Source organism: Myotis davidii, unplaced genomic scaffold, assembly GCF_000327345.1.
Source record: "Myotis davidii unplaced genomic scaffold, ASM32734v1 scaffold332, whole genome shotgun sequence".
Lineage (NCBI taxonomy): Eukaryota > Metazoa > Chordata > Mammalia > Chiroptera > Vespertilionidae > Myotis > Myotis davidii.
This window is the reverse complement of record NW_006285779.1, coordinates 7,709,023-7,725,142: the sequence shown is the minus strand read 5'-3', so window position 1 is coordinate 7,725,142 and position 16,120 is coordinate 7,709,023. Positions and strand designations below refer to the sequence as shown.

The window sequence follows — 16,120 nt, the reverse complement described above, 5'->3', positions numbered from 1 at the left end:
AACTAGCACATCTTTATGGTCATCACTTAGTATTTGTGTGCATTATTTGTTCATTTATTCATTAATGCAGCATGTATTGACTGCCTACTATGTCCCAGGATATGGAAGTAGGTAACTTCAGCCCTCAAGGGGATCAGAGTTTCAATACAGGGTGATCAGTTTTTTTTAATAGAAGGCTCCTCAGAACTGCTACAGAAGCACACTTTACCCTCCCAGAATGGGAGTGGGGCAGGAGGATTTACCAGAGGGGACATGTGAGCTGAATCGTGAAGGACAAGATGGAGGTGAGGTAAGGGCACCACAGGCAGAACAGACATCATGTATTGCACAATCTATGTTTATTTGGCACCTATTATGTGTCACGCACTGTTCTAAGTTCTGGGGATACAGTGAAGAGGACAAAGTCCCCGCCTTCCTGGAGCTTGTATCCTAATAGATGTGCAAAGGCAGGCATATATAAGAGACCAGGACGTGTTCAGAAGACTATAAATGAAGATATGGTGCAGACAGCAAAATAAAATAATAGTAGTAGTGACAATATTAGCAGCTTGTATTTGTTGAGCCCATGTTCTTATACTGCACTTCAATGATAATATCTCTATGAAGAAGTATTAACTATCAGAGGCTTGGTGCACGACATTCGTGCACTGGGGAGTGGGTCTCTCAGCCCAGCCTGTGCCCTCTCGCAGTCTGGGACCCCTCGGGGGATATCTGATTGCTGCAGAGGCAGGAGAGGCTCCCGCCTCCGAGGCAGTGCTAAGGAGCAGCGAGCCTGGCTTCTGGCTGAGCAGCCCTCCCTCCCCCTGTGGGAGCACACTGACCACCACGGGCAGCTCCTTCGTTGAATGTGCATGTCATAGCGACCGGTCATTCTGTTGTTTGGTCAATTTGCATATTAGGGTTTTATTATATAGGACTAGAGGCCTAGTGCACAAAAATTTGTGCACTCAGGGGTAGGGGGCCCCTTAGCCCGGCCTGTGCCCTCCTGCAGTCTGGAACCCCTCGGGGGATGACCATCTGCTGGCTTAGGCATGCTCCCCGGGGAATTGGGCCTACGATGGCAATCAGACATCCCTCTGCCAGCCCGGCAACCCTCGGGGGATGTCCATTTGCCAGCAGGGAGCAGACCTTCTCAGACATCCTTAGCGCTGCTGAGGAGGCAGGAGAGGCTCCCAGCACCACTGCTGTACTGGCAGCCATCAGCCTGGCTTGTGGCTGAGCAGAGCTCCCCCATGTGGGAGCGACTGACCACCAGAGAGCAGCTCCTGCATTGAGCGTCTGCCCTTTTCGGGCTGGCAGGCAACTTAAGCTCCCAACCTTTTTTTTTTCTTTTACTCTGGGATTTATTTACCTTCTATAGCTAACACTGGAGCTGAGAGCCAGCTCCAGCTCTGAGGCCGTGGCTGGCTGAAAGCAGGTATCTGGTTTGTTAAGCTTCTATAATTGAAGCTCTGTTGCCATCACTAGCCCTCTAAGCTCTGAGGCCCCGGCTGGCTGAAAGCGGGTATCTGGGGTTTGTTTAGCTTCTATAATTGCAACATTGTTGCTTAGACTGGAGCTCAGAGCTGGACCTCATGTTCGCTTCAGCTGCGTGGCTGCCGGCCGCCATCTTTGTTGGCAGTTAATTTGCATAGCCTGCTGATTAGCCAATGGGAAGCATAGCGGAGATATAGTTAATTTACCATGTTTGTCTATTATTAGATAGGATTATTAACCAGATAAGGAAGCTGTGACTTACAAATGTTAAGTTATCAAGAGTCATACCTGGTAAATGGTAGAGTCAGGATTCTGAAAAGGCAGGGTCCAGATCACATAGTGCCTTGTAAGGCAGGCTAGGGAGTTTGGAGTTTATTTGAGAGATAATGGGAAGTCATTAAGTGATGTTACAAAACTGGTGCCACTGGCAGAGAAGGTGGACTGGAGGGAAAAAAACTAGGGATAAGGGAGCCAGTTAGTAGGGTATGGAAGTCACACAGGTGAGAGATTACAGGAGTCTAACGCCAGCTGGAAGGCAGCATCCTCTGACCCAGAGGCTCTCAATGTTGAGTAATCTACATCTTGGAAGCAATTGCATTCCATCTTCATTATGACAATCCTGGAAGATTCCTCCTTTAGGTCTCAAGGTCTCAAACAGACCCAAGAACTGACACACAATATGAGGAAGATTCCCCCTCTCCCCGCCCCAGTCCTGCACCAATGGGGGTTGGGTGTCTGTCCCAGGATATTTGCCACTTGGTGTTTACTACAGTCTAATTAAGAACCTCAAGCAGGAACTGGGTATGTGACCAGCTAGGAGCCACCAGCGATGGCTAACTGTGGCACACTTTAGTTCTACGAGTGGTGATGAAATAATACCAAGCTACCACCACCACAATAATTAAAATTACTTTGATAATTTTTTGGAGCCAGAAAACAACAAAAGTGGTATTTTAGGAAGATGAACCTATTCAGTGATTGGAAGGATTTGGATTTGGAGAGAGGGGCTAAAAGACAGTTCTGCTTCCCCCAAAGGAGGCCCCTCAGGCAGCCATGTGCTGGTATTTCCATCTCCCTGTTTATTCCAGTGAGTGATCATTCACTTCCCGGGAGAACTGACTGGAAGCTGTGGCTGAGATGGGTAGTTGCAGTTATTAAAAACAAAACAGGTAACCTCAGCTCTTCCTTTGCATAGACTTGAAAATGAAAACTTGGCAGACGATGTCCTGGAGAAGGTGACAGAGAGCCTCAGAAGCTTCCCCTTTGACTTCCAGGGTGCCAGAATCATCTCTGGAAAAGAGGAAGGTGCCTATGGCTGGATTACTATCAACTACCTGATGGGGAAATTCACGAAGGTGATTATCTTACAACACCCATGGAGTGGCTCCCTGGGGGCCAATGCCATCGCTCTCTCAAGCAATACTTGGATTGCCTGCCAGAGTGAATGATGGATGAACTGGACAAATTAATTTACCCCCACATTTACAAAGGTCACCAGAGATATAATTCTCTTAGAAGAACTTTTACTTATTGGAGAATAAGGAAGCCATAACTTTACTTCAGAGAGATACATAAAAGTCTATCATTAAAGAGAATAGCTAATATTTGCCTACTGCTATGTGTCTTATGCTATGCTAATCACTTACATGTACTGAATGATTTAATCTTCAGAACAACCATATGAGGTATTCTCTCATTTTAGAGCCCCAAATAGAGGTCTAGAGAAGGGTAATAATTCTGCTCAAGGTTACATGGCTAATGAGCAAATATGTGAAGATTTGAATTTGAGTCTTTCTAGCCCCAAATCCCTCGTTCCTAAATACTGACTGTACTGCTCCGATACTACTGCAGTCTGAGCTATGTCTTTGAAACTTCTCTTTTCTTGCTGTTGATCTGATGTGGATTCAGGAACCTCCAAGGGGCTGTGTGTCACCCTTATGCCCCTGCTCCTTCCCATTAGGATGTTCTTGAGTCCTAGAAATAATGTGAAAAAGGGGGTGTCCAGAGATTCCTACCACTGGTAACTGTACTCTCCTTCAGAAACTGAGATGGCTCTTCCCATTGGGAAATGAAAGCAATAGTCAGGAAACGTATGGAGCTTTGGACCTTGGGGGAGCCTCTACACAAATCACTTTTGTGCCCGGAAACCAGACAATTGAGTCTTCAGAGAATGCTCTGTACTTTCGTCTGTATGGCAAGGACTACAATGTGTACACACACAGCTTCTTGTGCTACGGGAAGGATCAAGCGCTCTTGAAGAAACTAATCAAGGACACCCAGGCAAGTATAACTGAATCCAGACCTGACTTTTCCACATCTGGGCTGCCAGCCCTCACATCCTGTTGTTTTCTCTTCTACTTCAGTGATTGATTTGAAGTTGGTTACTGTACTTTCCAAACCTTTCTAAGTACATCTGGTAGACCCGTAAGAATCATTCCCTCCAGACATCACCTCCTATATTTGTTTACTGCACAATCTCCAAGGACACGACTCAGATCTTTTCTTGGGAAATAATTTCTCAGCCCTGTGGGGCTGACAATAAAAATTACACGCTAGGGCATTGTAGTAGGGGAGGGTGTGAGCAGTTTATAACCTCTTTCCCACTTTTTAAACTCTATTTCCTACAAATTGCAGAAAACAGGGTTGTTAGAAACAACCCAGAGAGGAGGAGAAAAAAATGCTTCAGGGAAAACACAAAGTTAATGGATCAACACTCCATATCTTGTCCCCAGACGCTTTCTGCATTTTGAAGGCAAGAAAGTTAAACATACTTGCACTCATGCGAGTACCAGGCACACCCTGATAAACAAACAGAACAAGGATGTCACGTCCAGCTGTTCCCTGTCTCTGCTGAAAGGACAACAGTTCTCTGTTCTCCTCCAGAGCCTGCTCTCTGGTTCTCAGAAGCACAATCCATAAGATGCCTTCCACAGGAATGGGGGCCGAGAGATGCCTACTGAGCACCAAGGCTCCAGAAGCCTCTGCTCCACAGCAGTCCCCTTTATTCTCTTGAACATACTGGGTCGTGGGTTAAAGACCATTTTGATTCTCCTGACAAATAATCTGAGGCACTTCCAGGCCTTGGAGCTTCTTATTTATTTTTTATTTTTTTGCTTGGAGGTGGGGGCGGGGACATAGGCCAATTCCTGGAGAACTATCTAGGCTCAGAATTTTGAGTCTATGTGGTTTCCCCTCATTCCTAAACACTGACTGGACTGCTTCGATACTGCTGCAGTCTGAGCTATGTTTCTGAAGCCCCTCTTTTTTTGCTGTTGATCTGATGTGGACTCAGGCGCCTCCAGAGAGTAAATCTGTTTCTGACCTATGTGATTAGAACTGAGGAACATTCCAAACCAATGGCATTTCTGGGTCCAGCTTGAATTATATTTGCTTTCTATGAATAAAAAAAGTTTATTTACATTTGATGCTACTTCTGGTGCCTGTGATACAAATCCGACTATTCCCAAGGCTGAAAAAGCCAGACAGAGGCATACTGAAGCCAATGCCAAGTGCTGGGACATTGTACAATTCTTACACACTAATGAAGTCAGACTGTTGCTTTTGTCCCCAAAGCTTTGCACATGACCCCTTCAAGTGATTTTTTCCATTCAGGTTTCAAACGGAACCATCTATGACCCGTGTTTCAACCTTGGGTACAGCAGGGTAATGAACATAAGTGACCTTACCAACAGCCCCTGCACCAAGACATCTAAGACGACTCTTCCATTCCTTCAGTTGAAAATCCACGGCACTGGAAACTATCAGCAATGCCAGGAAAGTGTCTTTAGACTCTTCGATAATAGTGACTGCCCTTACTCCCACTGTGCCTTCAATAAAATTTTCTTGCCACAACCTCAAGGACAATTTGGGGTAAGTTGTGAAATGATAAGGTATATTGGTTGGGATGATTTTGGCTGCAAGTTATAGGATATATGACTATAAAGAGTTTAAATAATAGGATTTATTTTTCTCTCACATGATATAAGCCTTGGGGTACAAAATTCAGGATTAGTTCTTTGGCTTGATAATTTGATGACACAGGATCAGGCCCTTTCCATTCCAGTTACTGCCAGAAAGCACATCTGAAGGGAAAGGAATATACTCTTGTGTGTTGATCTTCAAACTTTCTTGAAAACTTTGCCTCCTGGGAAACATGGTCCAGTTCTTGCCTTCAAGCTTGAGCAAATGCTTCCTACAGGGGTGGGTGGGGGAGAGTGGAGGGTGGGTAGGTAGGATGGTGGTGGTGGAATTTACTGCCTTTAAGTGTGATGCCTCCAACCAAGGTAGGGAGACTTGGAGTTGGAAAAGGGTGGAAGAGCCTTGAATTCCCCATGGAGGCTTTTTTGTTTTGTTCCTTTGACCCTCATTGACACTGTCCTCCTCACAGCCTTCTGCACACCTCAATCTGGCAATCTCCTCTGAATGTTGGGGTCCAACCCCAGCAGGTCCAGGGATTCCCAAAGGTGTGGATGGAGTTGGCAAAGAATGAGAGACAGGGAGACAGCGTTCAGTTGATCAGCATAGCCAGGCTCCGTAGCCAGGATCTCCAGCCAAGTTCTGTTTTTATTGTCTTGTTACATCTGTATTTATACCAGTTGATTTTAATCCTATCAATTCTACTCCAAAGGTTACGACATTTCTTATCTTTCTTATCTCCATTCCAAGGTTACTCTATTGTTCTATTAAGCTACAAGGGAGTAACTGAAGGAGATTATCCTAAGTAAAGATTATGTAGCTTAAGCCTGATTGTTCATAGTTAAAGTGATTAACTACCGGCCTGGCACTTAGTTAAGGGGTTTTATTCCCTCCCTAACTTCAGGGAAAAATCCCTACCTGGGGAAACAACCTTTCTCGGAGAGATGACCTTGGTTAAAACACATAGTGCCAAGAAGGGGAGCAAACATATTAAGAACAGTATGTCATATACGCCAGGTCCCTTGAAACATATGCTGTGCAGATGTTTCTTCCCTGCAGCAACTGTGTCAAGCAGCAAGGATGGGCCGGCTTCTGGCATCTGAATAGGGTCTTTCTTCTCTGAATATAGCCCTTAGGGTCAGTACTGTACTGTGCCTATTCCTGTCTTGGCAGTTTCTTTCTGTATTTGGATTTTTAAAATTGATTTCAGCTAAAGGGAGGGAGAGGGAGGGAGGGATAGAAACATTAATGCTGAGAGAGCATCATCCATCCACTGCCTCCTGCACGTCCCTTTCTAAGGATTGAGCTCACAACCTGAGCATGTGCCCTGACTGAGACTTGAACTGTGACCTCCTGTTTCATGGGTTGATACTCAACCACTGAACCACACTGGCCGGGCTGAATTTTTTTTAAAATCCTCACCTGAGGATAAGTTTTTCATTGATTCTAGAGATAGAGGAAGGTAGAGGATAAGACAGAGAGAAATATCTATGTAAGACAGAAATATTGATTGGTTGTCTCATGCACGCACCCTGACCGGGGAGGAAACTGCAACCCAGGCATGTGCCCTGACTGGGAATTGAACCCAGGACCCTTCGGTGCATGGGGCAATGCTCTAACTACTGAGATACACTTGTCAGAACACTGTTTTTGGATATTTTTTGTACCCTCTGTAATTTCTCCCTAAATACGAAAGATTTTTTAAAAAAATCTGTTGCCTTGTTTATAAAATGAGGACAGAAATACATATGTCATTGCTAATTGTGAGTGACAACTGAGGTGGACTGATGAATGTTTTACCACCAGCTCTCTGGGGATAGAGGAGCTGATTTGTAGCATTTGCCAATTTGCATGGTGTAAATACTTGCACTATGGCCTATTTAAAAAAATTCTTTTTAAATTGATTTCAGAGAGGAGGGTAGAGGAAGAGAAAGTTAGCAATATCAATGATGATCAGTTGCCTCCTGCACGCCCTCCTCTGGGGATCGAGCTAGAAACCTGGGTATATTCCCTGACTGGGAATCGAACTATGACCTCCTGGTTCATGGGTGGATGCTCAACTACTGAGACACACTGGCTGAGTGACCATGGCCTATTTTAAACTATCAACATGACATCAACTAGCTCACAAAACTCCTGAAATTTTAACAACTAGCTCTCATTAGTATGTAAGAGCCAGCTCCACCATATCACTGCAAATAATGAAAACCTAACATACTATATAGCACCAGGTGGGCCCTTAAAATATGTACTGTTAGTTCTTTCTCCTAACAGACCTTGTTCTAGGCCTTCATTCCTGCAGGAAGTTACCATTGCAAAGTCCTGCATCTTGAAGCATAATTATTTGTAACACAAAAATTTAGTTGTATTTTAATTATTTCCAAACCAGTTAGCCTGGGTATTCTCAAGCCACAGAGGATTTTCAGAGGAGGTAATCTTTGGCACAATTGCATTTAGCACTGATGATCTAATTCTTAGTTTGTAAACTGAGTATTAAAAGAGGTCAGTACTCTTTTCAGTTTGGCTACACTGTCACCTTGATTGCTAGACAGAATCTAATTTGTAGGCAAATAAACATCAGAAAGGAAGAGGAAACATCTGTGAGGAATTACGTAATTTAGAAATTTTTAAAAAGATCACATTGTATCATTTATGTAAATAAGAAAGGGTATAAACAATTCAATGGGGAACAGAAACTGAAGAACATTAAATGTTGTTTGTTTACATATGTATATATGCCATATGTGTATTTGCATATATTTGTGTGTATTTAGCTCTGAGCTTCCTAGTAGCCAAGGGGAAAAATAAGACATAATCAGATAGATAATTTTCATTATACCCAGCAAACCCAGTCCTAGGCCAAAGCACAGCTATTCCAAAACTGAATCCCAAAATTTTACAAAGGAGATGTTGCTAGACAGTGTCTTTGACCGTATTTTTAAAAATTGCAATTAAAAAATTTGTATAGCAACTTTAAGCCAGAGGCATAATACTAAAAAGCTGATTCAGTGATAGCAATTCTGTGATGGACTGAGGCAATATAGGTTTTTGATACTCATCTTGATAGAAGAAAAGAATTTCTAGTAGCTGGAAGAGGGGAGAGACATATATTCTTCAAATCACCTTCTAAAATACTGATTATCTAAGCTAGCAAATAGTGTTCCTATTCTGAGTTGCTGCTTAAATACAGACCCACAGGTTATAGACACCAATCAAGTAAAGTTTACAAAGTAAAGTTGACTCCTAATATGGAAATCAGGGGGCTGATCACAGAGTTTGACCTCAATTGGAGGGCATCCCACCTGCACTTAAAAGCAAAGTCAGCAATTCCTACACCCACATCAGCATTTTCCACCAGTTACCCTTGGGTCCATTCTGGGAAAAGAACATCTGATGAATTGAATCTCCAAAGTCCTACTCCAAGAGGATGGTTTTTTTCTTAAAGACGTTTGAAGAATCACCTACCACAGTCACAGGAAGAATCTTGAACCATCTGATGTGTCCTTGAACCATCTGATTTCAAGCGGTGTATCTTCCTGAGGTATTAAAAAGAAGAAGGTGGTTTTTGTCATTCAATATAATTCTGGGGATTAAAAATGAAAGCATTATGAATAAGGTTAAGGTTTCTTTTGTATTATACAATATAAATCCAGGGGGAAATTCACCCTAAACTCTATCACTCCATTCCATTAACACTTTATTTTTCTGGATTCAATTCCAATGTATGTTGGTATAAGCAACATTCCACTTTAGAAGAGACTTTCCCAAGGGATTTAAGAGGACATCTTTGATAGTAAACCCAATAAAGCGGATTTCTGAAGAACATATATGGACAAGAAAACTAAAATTTAGGCCCTGACATATGGAAGACTTTCAAAAAAGACAAGATAGATGGAATGAAAAAAAAAAAAAAGAGTATGAATGAACTGGTCCTGGAGCAGGGGAGGAGAAATAGGTGAAAGGTCACCTATTTTCTGGAACACAACGTCTAAGAAAGAAAGATGACTAGATGCATTCCCAGTTCACACAGCAGGTTTTGCACTTGATTCTAATTCTAAGACTTGGTTTCTGCTGTGCTACAGAGAAATATGTACGTGTGTGTGTGTAAAAGTAACATGTTATCTTAGACATTTAAAAATATATAAAGGAGAGAGGATTTAAAACATTACTTCAATTTTTTTTAAAAAATATATATTTTATTTATTTTTTACAGAGAGGAAGGGAGAGAGATAGTTAGAAACACTGATGAGAGAGAAACATCGATCAGCTGCCTCCTGCACATCTCCTACTGGGGATGTGCCCACAACCCCGGTACATGCCCTTGACCGGAATCGAACCCGGGACCCTTCAGTTCACAGGCCGACGCTCTACCCACCGAGCCAAACCGGTTTTGGCAAAACATTACTTCAGTTTTGATTCAGGTGTTTATAAAAGAAGACCATATTTATTTTATATTCTTTATATAAGAGCATTATTCATGATTGCATATTGCTTAGTTGATTCTATTTTGAGAGAGGACTCTAAATCATAACCTGCAGTCAAGACAGCATCTAAAAGCGAAATATCAAGGCTGTCTAAACCAGTCATTCTTTGTGTGTGTATGTGGCAAGATATACAGCACAGAACATTTACTACTTTAATTTTAGGTGTATAGTTCTGTGAAATTAAGTACACTTACATTATTGTACAGCCATCACGATATCCATCTCCAGAACTTTTTCATCTTCCAAAACAGAAATGCCACCCAATAAATCATACATTAACATCCTGACCCTCTTTTCTCTTTCCCCTCAGCCCCTGGCATCACCATTCTTCTTTCTGTTGCTATGAATTTGACTATTCCAGGTACCTCATATAAGTGGAATAACACAATTTTTGTCCCTTTGTGACTGGCCTTTTTTCCACTTAGCATAATGTCTTCAATAGAACAGTTATTCTTTTTTTTTTATATATTTTATTGATTTTTTACAGAGAGGAAGGGAGAGAGATAGAGAGTTAGAAACATCGATGAGAGAGAAACATCGATCAGCTGCCTCCTGCACATCTCCTACTGGGGATGTGCCCGCAACCCAGGTACATGCCCTTGACCGGAATCGAACCTGGGACCTTTCAGTCCGCAGGCCGACGCTCTATCCACTGAGCCAAACCGGTTTCGGCAGAGCAGTTATTCTTAACTCTTGAAGGCAAGCATGTTAAACTCAAAGGCTAACATGGGCCAAATAAACAAAGTTTAAGTTTATGTGGGCCGCAAAAACACAAAAACTTCACTTTTCATAGAAATGTAGGTTTAGTTCAATAGAGACATGCTGAATACAAAGGGCTGAAATAAATGAGCAATTGCTAATGAAAATTTGTTGTGGGCCACATGTGGCCCGCGGGCTGCAAGTTTGACATGCTTGCTTTAAGGGATCTCAAGACTCTTTGAAGAATGCGATGAAAGCTAAGGGTCTTCTAAGTAGAAATGCTGAAATCTTTGCATTCAATTTAAAAGACACCATGATCCCTTGAGGTGGACCTATTAACTCCACATTAGAGCCTTTAACCTAAAACAAAAAGTACATGAAAACTAGATATTAAAGTAGAACCATGAGCCCAAGCAGAGCAATGTCTGGGAGTGAATGCCACACAAGTGTCAGAGGTCAAATTTATTTGGAAGTATGGAAAGCAGACACAGATACATATGGCAGAGACAAAAAGACCCTGCAATTGATGCCACTTCTGCCTCTAAAATGCATCCTGCCAGGCAAATACAATCTAATATCTGTTAATACAAGTTAGAGAAGCAAGTTAGAATGGGGGTAGGAGAATACGTCAATTGGTTAGTTTGGGAAAGAATCTTGAGACTAGACTGTAATGCCTGTTTCTTCTGTATCTACAATGCTTCATTTAATATTTTTCCCCAATGTTTTTTATTTGACCTTTGGAAAATGATTTCAGAAACCCCTTTTCTTCCTCTATGGACAAATTTGACTTTAGGTTAACTTTCTGGATGTGTTTCCCTGGAAACCTGATAAAGGTAGAATTACCAAGCAACAGTTCTCATGATAAAAATGACTGAAATAGATTGCATCAGATCTGGAAGAAATTATAAATGACCTATGCCTACTCTGTGGGCTCTAATCTGCCCACAGAGGCTCTATATATGTGGGGCATGTAACAAAAGGCTTTATTTTTGTAGCACTTGTCACTACCATCCATCATATACCATGTTATTTGTTGGAGTTCTGATGCTTTCCACTAGAGGGCAGGATTTTCACCTGTTTTGATCACTGCTCAGAACAGGATACTCAGTGAATATTTGTTGAAAGAGAGAACGAAAAATGAATGAATAAATGAATGATATGCAGCCAAAAGTCAAGGAAGAGGTAGAATAAAAAAATGACAATTGTTTTTGGCAGTTAAGAGGTTACTGGTGATGTTGATGAGCAGAGTTTCAGAAGCCATGTCAGAGTGGAAAAAGGGCTCCTTGGGAGATTCTCCAAAGTTGGGGGAGCAGGGAGGAGGGTGGATAATTGAAATAGAATTGAGAGAGGATAGACTGCTGTACTGAAACTAACTCAATTAAACTGAACAGAAATGCATGACATGCAGAGCTTTGGGGGTAGGGAGTGGTATGGACCGGGAGGCCCTGTTGATTTGATGGCTATGTATTGCAGTGAAGGCTCAGTATTTTGATAAATTCACCTTTAGAAATTTTCTGTTTGTTCATGTTTTAAAAATCATTTCTATTTATTCAAAAAGTAAATATCACATCTTAGCAAAAGCAAGAGAATTTCTTAATGGTAGATGAGCTCTAGGACTAATTTCAGAAAGTCTTTTGAAATGTAATAATGTAAGGAAATATCTATTATAAAAATTAATAATGCTAATTATAAAGAAACTAAAACTATATAGAAAGTTTAAAGATTCAACTCTATGTTGTCTATAAGATCCAACTATATGCTATCTACAAGAAACTCACTTTAGATTTAAGGACACACATAGGCCAAAAGTGAAGGGAAAGGAAAAAATATTCCATGCAAACAGAAACCAAAAGAAAGCAAAGGTGGCTATACTTATCAGACAAAATAGACTTTAAGTCAAAAACTGTCACGAGAACAAGGACTTATATAATGATAAAAGGTCAATTCACCAGGAAGATACAACAATTATAAATATATATGTATCCCAAATCAAAGCACTTGAATATTTAAAGAAAACATTGACAGAACTGATGGGAAAAATAAACAACAATACAGTAATAGTAGGAGGCTTTAGTACTTCACTTTCAATAATTGATTGAAGTACCATACAGAAAAATCAACAAAGGAACAGCATACTTGAACAACACTTTAGACCAAATGGATCTAACAGACAAAAATACAGACCATTCCACCCAACAGCAGTGGAATCTACATTCTTCTCAAGTGCACATGGACCATTCTCTAAGACAGATATCATATTAGGTTACAAAACAAGTCAACCAATTTAAGAGGACAGAAATCATACCAGGTATCTTTTCTTACCACAGTGGGGTGAAACTTGGAACCAACAGCAGAAGGAAACTCACAAATATGTGGAAATTTTTGAATAACTAAAATTCTCCACAAAAAACTGGCAAACTGAATGCAACAGCACATTAAAAGGACAATATACCTGCCGAAACCGGTTTGGCTCAGTGGATAGAGCGTCGGCCTGCGGACTGGGGGGTCCCAGGTTCGATTCCGGTCGGGGGCATGTGCCTGGGTTGCGGGCACATCCCCAGTAGGAGATGTGCAGGAGGCAGCTGATCGATGTCTCTCTCTCATCGATGTTTCTGACTCTCTGTTTCTCTCCCTTCCTCTCTGTGAAAAATCAATAAAATATATTTTAAAAAGAAAAAAAGGACAATATACCTGACTAAGTGGAATTTGTCCATAGGATGTAACAATGGTTCGGCATACAAAATCAATTAATGTGATATGCCACATCACATCATCTCAATAGAAGCGGAAAAAGGCATTTGGTGAAATTTAATATTCTTTTATGATAAAAACTCAACAATAAACTAGGAATGGAAAGAAATGACCTCAACACAATAAAAGCCATATATGAAAAATGCACAGCTAACATTATACTCAGTGGTGAAAATGGAAACATTTTCCTTTAAGATCAAAAACAAGGCAAGGATGCCCACTCTCACCACTTCTATTTAATATTTTCTGGAAGTCCTCCCTAGAGCAATTAGACAAGAAGAAGAAATAAAAGGCATCTACATGCAGATGATCTGATCTTATATAAAGAAAACCCTGAAGACTTCACACACAAAAATCTAATAAATGAATTAATTCACTGAAATTGTAGGACATAACATCAACATACAAAAATCAGTTGCATTCCTATGCATTAACAATTTGAAAAGAAAATTAGCAAATCCCATTTACAGTAACATAAAAAAGAATAAAAACCTAGTAATACATTTAATGTGGACTTCTGTTGGAACTAAAAATGGAGGAGAATGTTTTCTCTATTTTGGATGGCAGGTGGCATTTATCAGTAAATTTGGGGAAAATGTCATCCCCTGGACCAGACAGATTGAGCTGGGTGTGTTGGAGTTATCCTCTTCCTTATGTTTTTTTTTTTTTTTAATTCAGTGACTAAACCAGAAACCCGGTATTTGATCAATCTACCCAGTAGGTGGCTAGCTTTTTGTTTGAGGGGTATCTGGACTCCCCATAGCTGCACAGTTAAGAGCATGTGCAGGGCTGGCTGCATTAGAAAAGGTGGGGAGGTACTCTGTTACAGAGGGTTTGACTGTTCTTTCTTAATCGTATGTATTTGAAATGCTTTCTGGGTACGGCTGCCTGATCCCTTCTGTGTGGCAGAAAAATGTGTTATCCAGGTAGTTTTTAATACTATAGAGAGAGCCTGTAAATAGGGGCTTTGAAAAAATAACTTTAACAAACCAGTAAGATTCTGTGTCTCATACATAAACATTCTGTGTGCTTAGCACTTGAAAATAAACAAATCCAGACTTTTTAAAATGCCAAAGACTGAAAAGCCTGACTCTACTTTTTGAGAATTTGTCAACACCTATTAAAATGCCTTATTCTTCAATGGGTGTTTTTTAGATTCTGGATTTGAAAAAAGAGTTTTTAGAAATGTAATCAGTTGTTCAGCTTACATAGAAGAGGTCTAACATAGTCCTCAGTCCTCTTAAAGAAACAAATATGAAAGTAGGGTTCATAATTAGGACTGCCTTTTGGGAGGAGAAAGCTAAGTATTGCTATTGCTAAATGATGTTTTTGATAATGTAAGGAAACACAGGGACCACCAGACCTTTTTTGTTTTAGAGTGTGAAAAACTAACTTAGTGCCTTTTGGCACACTTTTGATTGTAGAGGATAAATGGCATCAGCATCGACAAATCACATAGATATAAAGAACTCTACAGATATGACAATATTAAAGGTTTACCCTGATTCGGCAGAGAAGCTTTTTAAAAGATACTGTGGAGGCCCCAGACCAGCACATTTCAGGAAGAAATTCTCCACAGGTTGAAATGCCAAAAACAGAAAACATATTGTGTTGACTCACATAATTTAGTCAGTTTTACTAGGGCTTTTTCGATGAAAACCAGTGACTGAGTATTGTCCGTGCTATGCTCTCACTGGGGGATTCTGGCTCCCTGCTCTCCCGGGTGAGAGCAGGCAACAGCTGTCAGCACCCCTCTTTGATAGGCTGGTTCACTGTCCCAGGCCAGCCCTTCAGCCACACACTGGAAAGAAGAAGGGAGGATGCTTTTTCTTCGGTGTGGAAATGGAGCAATGAAAGTAGATTGTAAACAAAAACGTGACTCAGTATGTCGAAATGGTGCCCGTGTCAGCTGGGCCTTCACTGAAAAACAAGCCAGCAGCTCAGCACAGTCCACTCCATTCACCTGCTCACCCTGAGGTTCCGGTCCAGCCAGCAGATGCCCTATCCCCTGTACTTCAGTGTGCCTGCTCCCTCGAGGTCTATGAGTTGGGAATGCATGGGGAAACGATGTACGCCTGATATAAACTGCCAGCAGACTTTCTAACTTGTATTTTAACTGTTGAAAAAGACAAAAAAACAACCTTTTGCTTAGATCATGTCCAAATTACGGACCGTATTTCTTATGTTTAGAAGTCATTCTTTACATTGAAATTTTTTAAAGTTAAACACCACCTTCTAAGGTGTTGATCAAGTCCTCTGTGTAAATGTGTTCTCTCTCCATGCTGCCATTAAGCCAAATAAAAAGCTGCGAATAAACAAAAAAAAATGTGTTCAAGAATGTGCGCCAATGAGAAAATGATTTACAGATCAAAGTCTTTGTGTCATGAAGCCACCAAATTTTAAAAAGAATGTCACCTTTTTTCCCCCTGTTGTGGAATCCAGAGATTGTAAAAAGAAAAAAAGACCTTTTGTTGCATTTTTGATGTTGGCTCGAGGTTTTTGTCCACTTTTTAAAAATATGTCTGTGTATAAAAAATCTGTCCATTGTTTACTAAGGGGATTAGTATTACATTTTGAGGTAAACAAAAGAATTTGTATTGCTTGATAAACTGTTAGCCTGTAAATTTCCAAGGTTTCTTTACCTCAATTAAAGTAATGGACCAATAAATCTATTTAAAAAAAAAGAAATGGAGGAGAAAATCAAACAAAAATATCAATGAAAATAATTTATTAAAAAGGAACAAATACACTTACATTCATGTTTTAAAATTAGGTATGTTATATATACATACATA

General features: G+C 40.7%; 1 protein-coding gene across 1 annotated transcript in view; it reads left to right on the top strand.

Annotated features, from left to right (window-relative positions):
• Positions 1 to 16,120, top strand: part of ENTPD1 (ectonucleoside triphosphate diphosphohydrolase 1) — a 93,128-nt gene that overhangs the window by 65,508 nt on the left and 11,500 nt on the right. Inside the window, exons 5-7 of the mRNA XM_015559390.1 lie at positions 2,672 to 2,831; positions 3,517 to 3,756; positions 5,089 to 5,346. Of these exons, the coding sequence (XP_015414876.1) occupies positions 2,672 to 2,831; positions 3,517 to 3,756; positions 5,089 to 5,346 (658 nt within the window). The remainder of the gene's footprint in view (positions 1 to 2,671; positions 2,832 to 3,516; positions 3,757 to 5,088; positions 5,347 to 16,120) is intronic.